Source organism: Convolutriloba macropyga, chromosome 8 (genome assembly GCF_964194025.1).
Source record: "Convolutriloba macropyga chromosome 8, txConMacr16.3, whole genome shotgun sequence".
NCBI classification, from domain to species: Eukaryota; Metazoa; Xenacoelomorpha; order Acoela; family Convolutidae; genus Convolutriloba; species Convolutriloba macropyga.
The window spans coordinates 6,149,745-6,168,240 of NC_134475.1; the positions used below are offsets into that span (position 1 = coordinate 6,149,745).

The 18,496-nt window shown below is 35.8% G+C and overlaps 1 protein-coding gene across 1 annotated transcript in view; it reads right to left on the reverse strand.

The window, feature by feature from the left end:
- Positions 1-18,496, reverse strand: part of LOC142344414 (serine/threonine-protein kinase N2-like) — a 71,668-nt gene that overhangs the window by 45,117 nt on the left and 8,055 nt on the right. Inside the window, exons 4-8 of the mRNA XM_075396033.1 lie at positions 5,137-5,490; positions 4,722-4,874; positions 3,788-4,321; positions 3,370-3,485; positions 2,576-2,738 (exon numbers count right to left, since the gene is read on the reverse strand). Coding sequence (XP_075252148.1) covers positions 2,576-2,738; positions 3,370-3,485; positions 3,788-4,321; positions 4,722-4,874; positions 5,137-5,490 — 1,320 coding nt within the window. The remainder of the gene's footprint in view (positions 1-2,575; positions 2,739-3,369; positions 3,486-3,787; positions 4,322-4,721; positions 4,875-5,136; positions 5,491-18,496) is intronic.

Sequence of the window (18,496 nt, forward strand, 5' to 3'; positions counted from 1 at the left end):
CTCTCAAACGTCTAGTGTGAGCTCGAATCTATTGCAGACTGCGTCAGTCCGATGGGAGGGTGATAGGTAGCAACTAATTTGACTAAGATGGCTTCAAAGGACGTCATTAGGGGCTACTATACACCACAATAACCACTTATAAAAATTTGAGTGAAATACTTTACACTTCGGCATATTTCTCATTTGAATTTCAGCAGTTAACTGCCCCCACTTGAGTTCAGCTGCTGACATTAGTGAATGAGACACGCAAAAAAAGTCAAGCGCGTTAAAAAAAATTGAAGTCGCTGGCGGTGCACAAAACAACTTTCTAGTAATTGAAGCCCAAAAACAAGGTAAACAAAGTCGGTAGATTGCTAGAACAGCTGCCAAATCGACTTGCGTTCCGTATAATATAGATAGAAGCAGAGACAGATATAAGTTTAAAAAGTCATCGACGCCCCTCAAAAAGCTATTTAAAAAATATTCAACCATAAGGTAATAAAGCTTGTTAAAATTCAATCCGCAGTTTTTGTGACCTAAATTACACATATGAATTCTTTTCACCTGAAATTAACTCCTTAAACTTAAGTTTTAAAGTGCAAAAGTCAATTTATAGATTGAGGCATGTCACGTATGATTAAAATCACGCAAACGACCTAATAACTTTGGCTGAAGAGAGTGAGAAATGACGTCACGCGCGTAAATACAGTTAGAAGAAAGCCATTAAGAAAACCTGAATTTTCAGCTTGGCTGTGTGAACAAATGTAAAACAAAAAAGAGCATCAGACGACCAAACAAAAAACATAGCAGGACAAGTCCTAACAAACAATTCAAAGAACTTTCATTGACTAAGCCAAAAACTAGACCTAGAACGGAATAAGAGTGAATTGGGCAAAACCATTTCTAAAAAAACAATTAAAAACAGAAAATAGCAAAATTCCTCATTTGAACAAAAGAACCACTAGCTAGAAAAAGCAATTTGATTCGAACAAAAAAAATAGGCTTAGAATGAACTATGAATGGATTAGCAAAAACATTTAGAAAAAATCCAATCCAAAAATAAACGAAAAAACAGCAAAAATTAAAGACAAATTGCCGCATATGAACAAAAAACCATTAGCGAGAAAGCGAATTTTTGTTCATGCACCGTTTTTTCACTCTGCTTTAAAATTGGAGCGATAAAAAATCACCCCGCAAAACCACTTGCTTTTTCGCTCCACTTCCTGTTTCGGCGTGACCAAAATCACTACTCCAATTTGACTTCAAAAATCATGAAAATGTGTGAAGAGATCTCAAAAAGACAGCGCCCCAATAAAATTCAAATTCTTTGAATTGTAGAAAACAAGAGAACCGCAATATAGCTCCGCTCAGCTGACAGCTATTAAAATGAAAGAAAAAACGAAAAAAAATAACTAAACATAGCCGGCAGATTGCCGGAAAATAGCCGCGATAGACGCTTGGGGCCTTTCATGAATTGAAACAAATAAAGAGATTAGATAGACAGATCGACCACCAGTCCTTTAATAGACCACTAGACTTTTTGGGTTAGCTTTGGACTGTCATTTTTATGAGACACATAACCTCTACAAGGAGAAAGCCCTAATAGGGCTTTTCAAAATTAACATCGTTTCCGTTTGTTCCCCCTCAGCTCAAGGGGCGCATATTATTTGCACACCTCTGATGCACGTGCAAAATTTTTTACATAATGACTTACTATGTAATGGCACGTACTCTGTAAGCGGAGGGGGCGAATAACGTACTGGGGGCACAAACGGAGAAGATCCCAAAATTAATATTTGAAATCAAAAACTCAGGACTCTAATAATCAAGAATTAGGGTATATATGTTCGGCACTACTTAGATGCACACTATTGACCTTTAACAAGTAAATGTTCATAAAATTTAAAGTTCCATAAGTGAGTTCAGAAATCATTTTTTGAGTGAGGTAAGTCATTGAAGTCAATTCCAAGAACAAAAATCTGTTAGACGAAGTAAAATTTAGGAGCGCTATAATAGCCGCCTGGAATTGAGGACGCGGCTATTAAAAATATCAAAATATGTTTCCACTCCGAGTTTTAAACGCATTATTAGGCTCTCGAAAACATTCTGGCATCAATTTCAGAGGATTACATATAAGTATACCATCGAAAAAAACTATTCCCACAAAAACCAAATTATTACAAAAAGGCCAATTGTGTGAAAATGGGGCTAAAAACGGCTACGTATGTGCACCACTCGCTCAATAGTACTATTCAAAGACGAAAAGTCATGCCCTGAACTCAGCGCATGCTCAAAAAAATTTCTCTCGCTCAGAAAATATTAGCTCACACAAATTTTACTCACTGCCGCTTTTAGGTCAAAACGCCGTCGGGTGTCGAAATGCACTTCGGCAAAAAAACATCACGAAAACCAATATATCCTCTTCGAGTCGTAAAAAGACCGACACTTTTACAATAATTGCTTCAAACTTAGTTCGAGAGCAATTAAAAATACTTATAACTAGACAATGAAATTTACCAATGCTATTTTTTTTTCATTTTCTTTGTTCGCTGTTCAATTTTTTCAATTGTGTCATTAAAAACCAGGAGATCCTAACCTGGACTGGTGAATTGTATTTTGGCAAATAGGTTTCCCTGTGGTTCCATGTGCAAACACAATCCATGAGGCTTGTTGTCCAAAAAGTCAACGAGACGAAGATACTTCAGAGCACAGATCTGCCTAATGTCTTTCCAATGAATTTCAATGCAGATCTCACGCGCCTATGATGAAACGTTACTCTTTACATAGTCAGCGGCCCAACACAGTCAATGAATAACCCACAAAAGAATTGATTCGAAATCATTTCAACAAACTCTTGGAGCCATTTGCGACAACGATTATTTATAAAGAACGAAAAACAACCTTCAAAAAAACTTTACGGCTCGAAATTCTTCACTTTCATATGGTTGCCACGTTTCATTTTTTAATAATAATAATAAATTGTTTACGTATCCGCACATTACAAATTTAAAACACTAAATATTATCAAAACAATTTACTTTTTTTAGTACTTCAAGATTTGATTCCTTCGATTTTCCTTCACTGTTCTCAATCAGTCACCAGAATGGAGAAACAAATCATTTGGAAATAAATGCAAAGGTTGATTTGTAATTGAAAACAAGAATGATCAAGTAATTTACATTGCATGCTTGTTCATGATTTAATCCGAATTAACTGTTTCATTGAAACCACTTAGTTATCCCTCAAGTTAGTTCACCCCTCTAGTTTCCAAGCCTCTTCAAAAATTTTGCTTTTAGTTTTCAGGAACTGTATATCTACTAAAAGTCATAGCTAACCACAGCCAAAGCCTTGACAAGAAATTGCTCACAATCGATGAGATAATGAGAGTACCTTTTCTAAGTTGATAGAGATTTCCTCGTCTTCGATCCAGGCCTGGTTGCCCATTGGCTTAGACGAAGACTGTGCTACTGACGTGTTATCTATCTTAATCTTGACAAACAGCTGGTCTGAAACAACAGTCTGGTTTTAAAATCGCCCATCACTCGTACACTATAAGCGCCATTAGAAACTAGCTATTTTTTATAACCTCTTTGTCAACATTATGATGCACTCAACTTCCTTTTCATAGAAATTGACCAATATGAAACTTTTCATAGAAATTGAGCAATATCAACCTTTTCATAAATTGAGAAACATCAAAAATTTTAATAGAAATTGAATCTATAAAATTATTGGTTGCTTTCTCTCTCTCTCAAAATTTTACTATCTCTAATTCAAAATGCAACGTGACTTAACTGTCTCCACTTACCAGACGATTTTTCGAACTCTTTTGCTTCGCTGCTCTTTCTATCCTTTTTCGAATTTCCACCCTTGAGAATACGACCTGATTTCCCCGACACTGAAGACGCTGCAGAGTCCATGCCAGAGTCCAATGAAACCCTAGACGTCAACTGTGGCAGACCCAGTAGCATTTCCTGACATCCCAGAAGCTGTATCTTTAAAACCCCGGTCAGCGGATCCGCTTTGCGGTACAAATTTGAGTCTGGTGGTAGTGTTGCACCTTGGGCGGCAATCTGGGCGATATTAACGGATGGCACTGAAGATGTGTTACCGTATTCACTCATGTGCATTTCAAACTCCCGTTTTTCTAAGCTGTATTTTAGAATGGCTAATTTTCGCTCACATTCGGCTACGCGATCTTTCGTTTCGTTGATAGCCTTCTTGTCGGCATTTGGAAGCTTCAGCATGTTGCGCGCTCCCTCGGCTATCCTCCACTCAACACAAATTCTATGTTTGATGTCTTCGATGCGTTCTTTGAGGGTCTGGGATCCAATTTCTTCACCTTAAGAAGACAATGTCTTTATATATGCTATTTTACAAGAGGAGCAAAAACAAATACCGAGGCAGTTTTAACGAGGCTAACACAAGCGTCTGGTGGAATGATATAGGGGGGTCTAAACCTCAAAAAAACACACCATGATTTTATGTCTTCCCAACACCTTCAGTGATTTGTACTAAGAAATTAGTGAAGCTGTATGAAAACTGCTCCGCGACTTCATGCCCTCCGGACTTTAGCCGTTTATACCGTTTCTGAGGATGAAAACTCAAAATTATCAGACGAAAAGTCGGCAGTAGGAAAAATCGTATGAAAAAGATCAACAAACAGGACTAATATTACTGAGTCAAACTTCGTTTGAGAGCAACTAAAAGGTCAGTCACGAACAAAAATGACTGTTATTTACCTCTGCCTGCTTTGGCATTTTCGTTTCTGACTCGTGCTATGCTCATTTTGATAAGCTCGATCTTGGTCTTGCTCTCTTTCAACATCTCTTCTGCCTCAAACAGCTCCTGTTTCTTATTGAACTTCTTGAATTGCTCTATCAGGTTGTCAGTACCTAAAACAACACATATTTTCACAATTTACAGATAACCAGAGATTTTTAGATGATGTACCCCTTACAAGAATGCCCAATAATGAGACATTAAACACAACATGAATATATATATATATATATATATATATATATATATATATATAATCGCTAAAAACAGTCATTTGCCATGTAAAGATGTTGATCCTTAAACATTATAAAGGGCCGTAACATACCGTTGATAAAGGAAAGAAAACAGTTCCTAAACTTAAAAACTGCAATTTACCTCTTTTGACATCCAACTCAATCTCTAGTTTCCTCCTGAGGTTCTTCAATCTACTATCCTCCTCCTCCTCCCCCTCTCCCCCACCCACCACACTCCCGTCATCTTCTATACTCCTACTGACACTGCCACTATTGCTGTTCTCTGCTGACCCATGCCTCTTCTCAGTCCTCCTCTCATTGGCTGAAGAGGAACCCGATTGTTGTCTCTGGTGCTGGGATCCGTTGCGTGAGGAGGAATGCGAAGTGTGATCGACTTCGTCTCCACTGCTGTTTCCTCCCTCGTGGCTGATGACACCAGATGAATGGTCTATAACTCCACTATTGCTTCGTCCATGGTCAGGTGAGCCATAATCCACTAGAACAAAAATGTCTTCAATATTTAGAAATTAAGTTTTTTAGGCAAAATAAGAATGCTTTTGCAAAAACTGAAGCCGAAATTCAAAAACTTTCCGAAAGTCAAAAACTGAAGCCACTCAGTCACAAAACATATCTGAGGGAGGCCGGACAAATTGCTATCAAAATATTTGTCCGGGGCAGAAATTATTGTAGCCTGCTTCAGCTCAGGGGCTATATATTCACCAGATGAGGGTTCAGACTTAAGAATTCATTATAGACCAACAAACTGAATTAAATGGAAACAAAAGAAACCAATTTGCAGCTTTTCAGGTTAGAAAAATTTCGCCAGCTGAGATTTTGAATTAGAGTTTAAAATTCTGAAGGAGAGCAATTAGGATTGCAAAAAAAAACGCCACAACCAGGCAAAAGTGAAATCAACAGCCAAGCGTTAAGATGAAACTGCTCAACAGATATTCTAACAATACTCAAACATGCATTTATCGACGCACGCCAAGATATGTTGCGATGGTAACTTTGATGATCAGAAACATAAAAATCAATCTTACATCAATTTGCTCTGTTGAATTGTATTTCCAAGCTTCAATGTGTTGCTTACATATTTGCTGGGTCCGTAAAACGAGGGCGAGAGTCTCAAGCGGTGAGGGCAGAGCATATCGGAGAGGGGAGAGGGATGCTGGTGTACGAAGTGGTGGATGAGGTCTAGATACCTTCAAGGTATGCATTTAAGTCTTCTCGGGCGGATCGCTTACTTAAAGACTAGCAAGTCTCTTAAAAAAGCAGGTGCGGCTTCAGTTATTAGAGCCTAGAAAAACCGCAGAAGCTTATTATCAAACTTCTTAGGAGGTTTTTTGGCCCCTGGGTCTGGAAAGACATGAATAAGGAAAAATAGATGTCAAAATTTGAAATTGCACGTTTTGTCAAAAAAATGCCAGAACTCGTGACGTTAAAATGTTGAAACCATTCCATTACCACTAGAAACTATGCAGCAACCTATTGTTAAAACCTAGAGGAGGTTTCTTTACACCTAGGGTTAAAAAATCTTAAGGTCAAAAATTTTCAAAAAGCTTGAAAACAATTGTGCAAAATATAAATTTGCCGTGTTTTTAGCCAGCGGTTGTTCGTCAGTAGCTAGAAACGGTGGGTGCACCGATGACTGATGGGTGAGTGGGGGGGCAAAAGTGGGGTGTCCAGGGAACAGCGCGCGGGGAGTGAGTGGAGCAATATTGGTGGGGGGGGGGGGGGGGGTTAACAGTGGAGGGGTCTTTCAACCTCTAAGAACCGCCCTTCACACCATAAGTATAGGTCTCCAAAACAGTTTGAGCAAAAACAGAGCTGAACGGCTCTAAGAGCACTTAATAACCACTGGGCGCTACCTGTTTATCCCGTTTTTGAGGACGAAAAGTCAAAAGCTTTAGACGAAAAATCGGCCAAGCGAAAAATCGCATAAAAAAGAGCGACAGGACTAATAGAATTGCTACAAATTTCGTTTGAGAGCAATTAAACATATTTTCAATTTACAATGTATTAGATACTTTCAATATACCAGAAAACAGCCAAAAAGCGCAGATTCGTTAGGGCAAAAAAATGAAAAAAAAATCCAAGAACCCGAAAAGAAAAACGAAAATCATTGCAGATTTGTCCAACTTCTGGATACTCATGTCTTTAAAATCAATTCTCTGTTGTCAAAATAGATTTTTTCTCTTGAATTTCAAATCTACCTGTCGTCCTATGCATAAAAATTCTAACAGTTTCATTTGCAGCTAAAAGTCGATAAATTTTAAAAACCAAGAAAAAATAGCAAAATTAACTACAATTTATTCTGTTAAAGTTAGCATTACAAATAAATAAACATAAAAACATCTAATTTAAAGCTTGCCAACGAACTCCATGAAATTTGACCAATTTAAGACATTGAGTGAAGAATTCAAAAATAGGGAAAACGAGTAATTGCTAAATTTTCGGCTCAAACCTGTCAACCCATTCCATATTGAATTTAGGTATTCCCAGCAACTGCAGCACACAATGCAGTTGATAGAAAACTAAATGCAACTTAGTGCCTCTTGTCATATTTAAAGCCAACTTCGCTTGTATCTCGCTCTGAACGCTCAAAATCACCGAAAAAGTGTTAACGACTAAAAAAAAACAGCAGATGTTTTGAAATACAATCTAAAGAAACCTGCCGGGTATGGTAAAATATAGCACACCCGGCAGGTTTCCGGAAAAAATCCGCCGTTGATTCCATTAACCAATATTGGGATTGAAAAAAGAGAGAAATTACTGAAAAACATAGCTGACAGATTGCCAGAATATAGCCGCCATAGATTCGTAGATTTGAAGTTTCAATATAGTAAAAAAAACAACATAGCTGGCAGATTGCCAGAAAATAGCCGCAATAGATTCGTAGATCTGCAGTCTAAAAAAAACAGTAAAAAAGACAGACCAAAAAAATTCGTCTTTTCATTGAAGGCTGATCTGTCATATTTTGATTAAAAATCTGTATAAGCTATTGCTGCCTCTATTAGCTGATCTCAAATAACCTTCATTTAGAGTGACACACACCCATTTGACCTTATCTCTTTGAATTAAAGTAAATAAAAGTCAATATCAAATTGAGGAAGTCGTTTTTGAGATTGAGATAAGTCACGTGTGACCAAAAATTTAATCACGCGCATGAACAAAAAAACTCGCTCCACTAAGAGCGAAAAATGACGTCACATACACAATTCAGTTGAAATTGCACGAACGAATGAACAAAAAGTGGCTGTGACGTCATATGGTCGTAACAAAAACCATGACAACGAAATAAAAAAACCAAGAGAAGGCCAGTAATAGCCCCAGCTATCGCTGTGCGGCTATTAATAAAAAAAGTTCTTTTCATTAAGGGCTGAGATGTTAAGTTTTGCCTGAGAATCTGTACAACTTATTTCTACTTCTGTTAGCTGCTCATACATAACCTTCAATTAGAGTGATATACACTCACTTGATTTTATCTCGTTGAATTAAAGTAAAGAAAATTCAATTTCAGTGAGGACGTCATTTATAAGAGTGCGGTAAGTCACGTGTGACCAAAAATTTAATCACCCGAAGGAACAAAAAACTAGCTCCACTAAAAGTGAAAAATGACGTCACATATACAATTCAGTTGAAATTGCACGAACGAATGAATAAAAAGTGGCTGTGACGTCATATGGTCGTAACAAAAATCATGACGACGAAATAAAAAAACCAAGAGAAGGCCAGTAATAGCCCCAGCTATCGCTGTGCGGCTATTAATAAAAAAATGTTCTTTTCATTAAGGGCTGAGATGTTAAGTTTTGCCTGAGAATCTGTACAACTTATTTCTACTTCTGTTAGCTGCTCATACATAACCTTCAATTAGAGTGATATACACTCACTTGATTTTATCTCTTTGAATTAAAGTAAAGAAAATTCAATTTCAGTGAGGACGTCATTTATAAGAGTGAGGTAAGTCACGCGTGACCAAAAATTTAATCACCCGAAGGAACAAAAAACTCGCTCCACTAAGAGTGAAAAATGACGTCACGCACGCAATTCAGTTTGAAATTGCGTGAAGGAATGAACAAAAAGCAGATTTGAAGTGATTGTTACATCATATGATCGTAACAAAAAAGTTGACAACGATTGACTAGAGAAAAAAAACATAACAGGACAAGTCCTGAAATACAATTCAAAGAATTGTATTAATTGATGACATGAATCATTTAGTTCTCATTAAAAGGCAAATGAGAGCTGTTAGCAATGAGACTAAGCAATAAAACAACACAAGAACAACAAAAACAAGCAAGACTGAAAATTCAACTCTTAAAACTCGCTCATACTTTTTGAAGACACTTAGTATAAAAGACACAGAACGCAACAGCTACTGAAGGATACAACTACATCAATTAACTGAGTCCTCAATGACCACCGTTGAGACCTGCAATCAATGAGATTAAGTTATAAGACAGCAATAAGTACAAGACAGCAATAAGTACAACAAATACTAGCAAAACTTAAAAAAATCAAGATGTTTTCAAAACGGACCAGCATATGGGTAAAAAAAGCAATTACTATAAACTGAAAGGATTTGCTTTACTTGAATCGTTTAAGCAAACAATGAGACCTGTCAATAATGAGAGTAAGTTTTAAGACGAAAAAGTTGAAAAGAAACAAGCAAAAATGGACCCCTGTCAGCAGCATTAGAAACCTGTCCTCAATGAGAATAAATGATAAGACATCAAAAAGTACAATGAAAACTTGCAGAACTCAATAAAGTTTTATCTGCGCCTTAATGAGTTCACGCAAAGGTAAATAGGCACAATTAAAACACATGTGTAACGCCTTAGAAGCACTGAAAGAAAGGACACACTGAAAACAGAAGTCAAATTGAAGCACCTGAAAAAAATCTATCAAAAACCGCCAAATTGTTCAAACACCAATTTCTCACTCCACTTTGGAGGTTTTTTGAAAAAGTCACACCTCAAACCTACTCGATTTTTTGCTCCATTTACTATTTCAGTGTGACCAAAGTCACCACTCTAATTTGACATCTCACGTCAAAAAGCCGAAGAAAACGCGGACAAACCTTTAAAAAAAGAGCGCACCAATACAACTCAAATTCTTTGAATTGTAAAAACAAGAGAAGGCCAATTGTAAAAACCAAGCTTCGCAGCTATTAAAAATAATTTTTGTACTCAAACAATTTTAAACAGCTAACTATTTTTCTGTCATTTTGCAGTTGAACATGCTCCTGTTTCGTACTGAGACCACAGGTCTAGTTTCAATGCCATTCAGGATATGGTAACTAAGAACAAAGTTTGAGTATTGGTTTTATGGTTTAATGGCTTTATGGTTGTATCCTGTTTCTATTTCCGATTTGGTTTTTCCATACTGACTCCTTTCATTTTGAAATGCTCTGCTGAGAAACTGCTCTCTAAAAACACTTTTAGCAGAATGAAGAAAGAGTGAAACCAGCCTAAAGAAATAAAAAAACTTTAACGCCAAATGTTTAACAAGCTGTGAAATAAGGTAAAGCAAAAAAATTTTAGTACGGCGAAGTAAAAAAAACACAGCAGGACAAGTCCTGCAAAACAATTCAACAAATTGAAAGAATAACTTAGGAATACTGTATTTGACCAGCAGATCAATGTAAGCCCAAAAGACAAACAGTCTGAAACGTTGAGAAACGAAAATAAACAAACTCAACAAACAGAATCATTGCTGAAACTTATTCAATAAAGACCAATTTTATTGAAAGTTTCTGATAAACTGCTGAAAAAACATATAGATCTTAAAATGGTCATGAAAAGTAATTATGTCTTGCAAAAGACCTTTATCAACTCACGCTCTACCTGCTCATCCCGATTCCAAATTTCAAAGTTATGGAAAACAAAAATACAGCCGCAAGGATCTTGGCGTATTGAAGCAGCAACTTTATCGAAACATTCAAGGCAAAAAGGTGCCTTAAAAAAACCTGAATATTGTCACAACTGTCAGGAATTTGGGTCAAAACATTAAACCCAACATACTGTTATTTCGTTAATTAATGAAAATTGATGCGTCGAGAAAACTGCAGAAAAAGGAAGCACGAGGAGAAGGTTAGGACCAACATTTTCTTACAGAGTTCACAAGAGTTGCGACGTTCGCAAAAAGAAAAACAAAAAATAATCGACTAACTTTGGGCCAATTGCTCTCAAACGACCGGCGAGCGTTTCGCTTTGTTAGTAGCTAGCCACAGTTTAGTGAGGCTAGCTTTAGCTTAATTGAAGGGGTGTGAGGTGAGGGTAATAGATAACATTACACCACTTAACGGCAGCTGAAGTGCGGCATCAACAATAGAGTTAAGGAAAATGAGAGATAGAGTGCGAGAGATAAAACGTGAACGAGAAAGAAGGAAAGAAACGCCAACCGACAGAGAGAGGGAGAAAAAAGAATATTTCCCAAGATGAGATTCCCAAGAGATCCCAAGAAGTTCTAGTGTTCTAGCCTTGCTAGTAAATAAATCATATAGAAAAACTGAAAGTGCAAAAATCAAACAAAAAGTTTCAACAATTAGCAGTGGAAATATTTTTTTGTCTCCGGAAATCTCTCATTTAACCCATCTGCAAGTCTTAGGAAGTTTCGTTAGCTAGTTATGATCGTTAAACTCAGAAAAAGACAAAACTATTCAAAAATTTAAAAAACAATCACAAAATTTAACAAAATCTGGCTAAAACTCGTGTTAATATCTTTAGAACAAATTCATTGTCTCAAGGGACTATCCAGTATCTCAAGCCTTAAATAAAGCCTTAAATCCAATTCAAGCCTTACATAGTTTCACTGGTTTATAAAAATGCAAAAGATTGGAACATGATTTTTCGAAAATTTGGAAAAAAAATTAACCAAAAAATTGCTAAAACTCGAGTTAATGAAATATTGATAACCAGTCCATTAACTCTACAAAAAATATGCATGAGTCTATTAGCAAACCTCGGCGGAGGTCCTAGGGCCCCTGGTGTAGGAAAAAATCAAACAAATCTAAAAATCTTTAAAAAATTGCAAAAACTCTTTTAAAACGTCATATAAAATCTTCAAAAACATTCCATTAAATTTAGAGACTATAGAGAACCTAGTATCAAAACCTAGATGACGTTCCTTGATTCTTGAGGCCGGAAAAACTTAGAAAATGACAAAAATTTTCAAAAATTGAAAAAAGAAAATTATCAAAAAATTGCTAAAATTTTTGATAAAAAGTTGAAAACTATTCCATGGGCAATAAAAATAGTTCGGTAACTTTTTATCAAACTTTAAGCAGGTTTTCTGAGCACTGAGGCTAAAAAAAACTTGAATATAGACAATAAATGTCAAAAAAAATTGAAAAAAAAATTGAAAAATTTATTTAAAAATGCTAAAATTCATGCTGTTAAAATCTTGAAAAAAATTCCAATAAATCTAGAGACTATACAGTAACCTACTATCAAAACCTAGATAACGTTCCTTGGCTCTTGAGATTGGACAAAACCTAAAAAATGACAAAAATTTTCAAAAACTGAAAAGTTTAAAAAACACTAAAATTTGTGATATTAGGTTGAAAACTATTCCATGTAACTTATTATTGAACCCCTAAGGAGGATTTCTGGCTTCTGGGTCTGAAAAACTTGAATAATGACAATAAATGTCGAAAAAACTGACAAATATTGCAAATTTTGACCAAAAAGGCTAAAAATCGTGATGTTAAAAAGTTAAGAACCATTCCATTACAACTAGAAACTACGCACTAACCTATTACCAAACCCTAGAGGAGGTTGCTTGGCTCTTGAGATTGAACAAACCTAAAAAAAGAAAATTTTCAAAACTCTGAAAAATTGTGATAATTAGTATAAAATTGATGTTTTTGTTTGAATTGCCAAAACATATAGCTCTTCAAATGGTTAAAAAAAAGGATTAATGTCTTGCAAAAGACCTTTATCAACTTTAGTCAGCCTCAATTTCAGACAGTTCCAACAAAAATTTCAACAAACACGAAAAATTTGCTACATTTAGGGCTCAAAAACTCCTAAAAATGACCTTTTAACAGTAAACTACAGCCTTCCCGGTATCTTCATCACACTAAGCACTTTAGGGACTACTAAACGCGGCTAAAGACCTCTAAGGAAACTTAATGCCCGCTCGGCGCTACCTCTCTATCTCATAAAAAAGTCGAATCCGTCAGGTGAAAAATCGCATTAAAAAGACCAACAGGACTATTATAATTGCTAAAAACTTCGTTTGAGAGCAATTAAAAACAAATGTGGAGAAAAGCAAGGAAAATAAAAAAAGCAAAGAAAGTTTTGAAAGTTTTAATTTCTCTGTGTTCTTTGAAAGAACACAATTGTTCATTTAAGCGATATTGTCCACAAGTAGCGATGTCTTAACATTTTTGACGGACGGAAATTGTTGTAATATTCCTATTCTGTTATTTCCTCACCTAACGACAGATGACAAACTAAACAAAACATAAACGACTAAGGTTGGACGAATTGCTCTGAAGCGAACGGTTGGCTTCGTCAGCAGCTAGCCACGTTTTAGTGAGGCTAGCTTTCAATTAATTTAAGGGGCGTAAAGTGAGTGCAGCGGGGGTGCAAAAGTGAATTGGCGGGACTCATGTGCGGGCGATGGGTGGGAGGGATGTGGGATCAATTTCCAAGAACGGCCCTTCACAACATAAGTATAAGTCTCCAAAAGAATTATAAGTTAATCGCATACTTGAAAACTAGTGGCTGAACGGCTCTTAGAGAACTTATTGCAAACTGCGCGCTACCTCTTTCCCGTTTCTGAAGACGAAAGTCAAATACGTCAGACGAAAAAACAACCCAACGAAAAATTGCCTAAGAGACAAAAGGATAAAACAATTTGCCAAATTGCTTTGGAGAGCAATTAACAATGATTTCCCAAAAAGTGCCTGCTAAGTCAATTTTTGATTAAAAAATTCTACTATAACACATTGTTAATGAAGATCGAGATTGACATTACGCGACATACCAGCAGCTGAAGCGCGGTATCAACAAAAAGAAAGAGAGATAGAGTGAGAAAACGTGAAAGAGACAGAGACGAAAAGATACCTAACTAACAGAAAGAGAGATTATTATTTTCCATGATGGGATTCGACTCTGTAAGTTCCAGTTTTCTAGCCTTGTTAGTTATTAAGTCAAATAAAAACCTGAAAAGTGCAATTTTAAAAAAAAAATTCAGATTTCGCAGTGACAAAATAATCGAAGCCATTTTGTCTTTTCGAGTTCAGTCATGTAGCCCTTCCTTTGTTGGCCAGTAATGATCGTTAAGCTCAGGAAAGGACAAAAATATTCAAAAAAATTGAAAACAATTGCAAATTTTAAACTTTCAAAACTCTTGAAAAAATTGTGATAATAAGTATAAATTTGATGTTTTTGTTTGAATTGCCAAAACATATAGCTCTTAAAATGGTTTAAAAAAGTATTAATGTCTTGCAGAAGACCTTTATCAACTTTAGTCAGCCTCAATTTCAGACAGTTCCAACCAAAATTTCAAAAAACACGAAAAATTTGCAACATTTTGGGCTCAAAAACTCCTAAAAATGACCTTTTAACATTAAACTACTGCCTTCCCGGTATCTTCATCACACTAAGCACTTAAGGGACTACTAAACGCGGCTAAAGACCTCTAAGGAAACATAATGCGCGCTCGGCGCTACCTCTCTATCTCATTTTTTAGGAGAAAAGTCGAATGGGTCAGGCGAAAAATCGCATAAAAAAGACCAACAGGACTAATATAATTGCCAAAAACTTCGTTGCAGAGCAATTATAAACCAATGTGGAGAAAAGCAAGGAAAATAAAAAAGCAAAGAAAGTTTTGAAAGTTTTAATTTCTCTGTGTGCTTTGAAAGAACACAATTGTTCATTTAAGCGATATTGTCCACAAGTAGCGATGTCTTAACATTATTGACGGACGGAAATTGTTGTAATATTCCTATTCTGTTAGTTCCTCACCTAACGACAGATGACAAACTAAACAAAACATAAACGACTAACGTTGGACGAATTGCTCTGAAGCGAACGGTTGGCTTCGTCAGCAGCTAGCCACGTTTTAGTGAGGCTAGCTTTCAATTAATTTAAGGGGCGTAAAGTGAGTGCAGCGGGGGTGCATAAGTGAATTGGCGGGACTCATGTGCGGGCGATGGGTGGGATGGATGTGAGATCAATTTCCAAGAACAGCCCTTCACAACATAAGTATAAGTCTCCAAAAAAAATTATATGTGAATCGCATACTTGAAAACTAGTGGCTGAACGGCTCTTAGAGAACTTATTGCAAACTGGGCGCTACCTCTTTCCGTTTCTGAAGACGAAAGTCAAATACGTCAGACGAAAAAACAACCCAGCGAAAAATGCCTAAAAGGATAAAATATATTTGGCAAATTGCTTTGGAGAGCAATTAACAATGATTTCCTAAAAGTGCCTGCAAAGTCAATTTTGATTTAAAAAAATTTCTATTATAACACATTGTTAATGAAGATCGGAGTTTGACATTACGCGACATAACAGCAGCTGAAGCGCGGTATCAACAAAAAGAAAGAGAGATAGAGTGAGAAGACGTGAACGAGACAGAGACGAAAAGATACCTAACTAACAGAAAGAGATGATTATTTTCCATGATGGGATTCGACTCTGTAAGTTCCAGTTTTCTAGCCTTGTAAGTTATTAAATCAAATAAAAACCTGAAAAGTGCAATTTTTAAAAAAATAATTTTCCAGATTTCGCAGTGACAAAATAATCAAAGCCATTTTGTCTTCCGAGTTCAGTCATGTAGCCCTTCTTTTGTTGGCCAGTAATGATCGTTAAGCTCAGGAAAGGACAAAAATATTCAAAAAACCTTGAAAACAATTGCAAATTTTAACAAAATCTTGCTATCATTCGAGATAATAATATCTTTAGAACACTTTCATTGTCTCAAGAAACTACCCAGTATATAGAAAAAAACAGGCAAAATTAAAAAAGGTTTTCAACTTCGCAGTAAAAAAAGTTCAAAACCATTTTTTGTCCCGAAAATTCTGTCAAGTAACTTATCTCCGAGACTTGAAAAGTTTCATTGGCCAGTAATGCCTTTTAAACTCAGAAAAGGACAAAAAAACCTTTAAAAATTTTGGAAACAATATCAAAGTTCAACAAAATCTTGCTAAAATTCAAGTTTTTAATATCTTAAGAACCATTTCATTGTCTCAAGAGACTATCCAGTAACCCTGTTTCAAGCCTGAAAAACTTTCACCGGCTCATAAATATCCATACTCATGTAGTCCTTCTTTTGTTGGCCAGTAATGATCGTTAAGCTCAGGAAAAGACAAAAATATTCAAAAAAAATTGAAAACAATTGCAAATTTTAAACTTTCAAAACTCTTGAAAAAATTGTGATAATTAGTATAAATTTGATGTTTTTGTTTGAATTGCCAAAATATATAGCTCTTAAAACGGTTTAAAAAAGTATTAATGTCTTGGAAAAGACCTTTATCAACTTTAGTCAGCGTCAATTTCAGACAGTTCCAACAAAAATTTCAAAAAACACGAAAAATTTGCAACATTTTGGGCTCAAAAACTCCTAAAAACGACCTTTTAACATTAAACTACGGCCTTCCCGGTATCTTCATCACACTAAGCACTTAAGGGACTACTAAACGCGGCTAAAGACCTCTAAGGAAACTTAATGCCCGCTCGGCGCTACCTCTCTCTCTCTCATTTTTTAGAAAGTCGAATGGGTCAGGCGAAAAATCGCATAAAAAAGACCAACAGGACTAATATAATTGCCAAAAACTTCGTTTGAGAGCAATTAAAAACAAATGTGGAAAAAAGCAAGGAAAATAAAAAAAAGCAAAGAAAGTTTTGAAAGTTTTAATTTCTCTGTGTGCTTGGAAAGAACACAATTGTTCATTTCAGCGATATTGTCCACAAGTAGCGATGTCTTAACATTATTGACGGACGGAAATTGTTGTAATATTCCTATTCTGTTAGTTCCTCACCTAACGACAGATGACAAACTAAACAAAACATAAACGACTAACGTTGGACGAATTGCTCTGAAGCGAACGGTTGGCTTCGTCAGCAGCTAGCCACGTTTTAGTGAGGCTAGCTTTCAATTAATTTAAGGGGCGTAAAGTGAGTGCAGTGGGGGTGCATAAGTGAATTGGCGGGACTCATGTGCGGGCGATGGGTGGGAGGGATGTGGGATCAATTTCCAAGAACAGCCCTTCACAACATAAGTATAAGTCTCCAAAAAAAATTATATGTTAATCGCATACTTGAAAACCAGTAACTGAACGGCTCTTAGAGAACTTATTGCAAACTGGGCGCTACCTCTTTCCGTTTCTGAAGACGAAAGTCAAATACGTCAGACGAAAAAACAACCCAGCGAAAAATGCCTAAGAGACAAAAGGATAAAACATATTTGCCAAATTGCTTTGGAGAGCAATTAACAATGATTTCCCAAAAAGTGCCTGCAAAGTCAATTTTGATTTTAAAAAATTTCTATTATAACACATTGTTAATGAAGATCGGAGTTTGACATTACGCGACATAACAGCAGCTGAAGCGCGGTATCAACAAAAAGAAAGAGATAGAGTGAGAAAACGTGAACGAGACAGAGACGAAAAGATACCTAACTAACAGAAAGAGATGATTATTTTCCATGATGGGATTCGACTCTGTAAGTTCCAGTTTTCTAGCCTTGTTAGTTATTAAATCAAATAAAAACCTGAAAAGTGCAATTTTTAAAAAAATAATTTTCCAGATTTCGCAGTGACAAAAAAATCAAAGCCATTTTGTCTTCCGAGTTCAGTCATGTAGCCCTTCTTTTGTTGGCCAGTAATGATCGTTAAGCTCAGGAAAGGACAAAAATATTCAAAAAACCTTGAAAACAATTGCAAATTTTAACAAAATCTTGCTATCATTCGAGATAATAATATCTTTAGAACACTTTCATTGTCTCAAGAAACTACCCAGTATATAGAAAAAAACTAAGGCAAAATTAAAAAAGGTTTTCAACTTCGCAGTAAAAAAAGTTCAAAACCATTTTTTGTCCCGAAAATTCTGTCAAGTAACTTATCTCCGAGACTTGAAAAGTTTCATTGGCCAGTAATGCCTTTTAAACTCAGAAAAGGACAAAAAACCTTTAAAAATTTTGGAAACAATATCAAAGTTCAACAAAATCTTGCTAAAATTCAAGTTTTTAATATCTTAAGAACCATTTCATTGTCTCAAGAGACTATCCAGTAACCCTGTTTCAAGCCTGAAAAACTTTCACCGGCTCATAAATATCCATACTCATGTAGTCCTTCTTTTGTTGGCCAGTAATGATCGTTAAGCTCAGGAAAAGACAAAAATATTCAAAAAAAATTGAAAACAATTGCAAATTTTAAACTTTCAAAACTCTTGAAAAAATTGTGATAATTAGTGTAAATTTGATGTTTTTGTTTGAATTGCCAAAATATATAGCTCTTAAAACGGTTTAAAAAAGTATTAATGTCT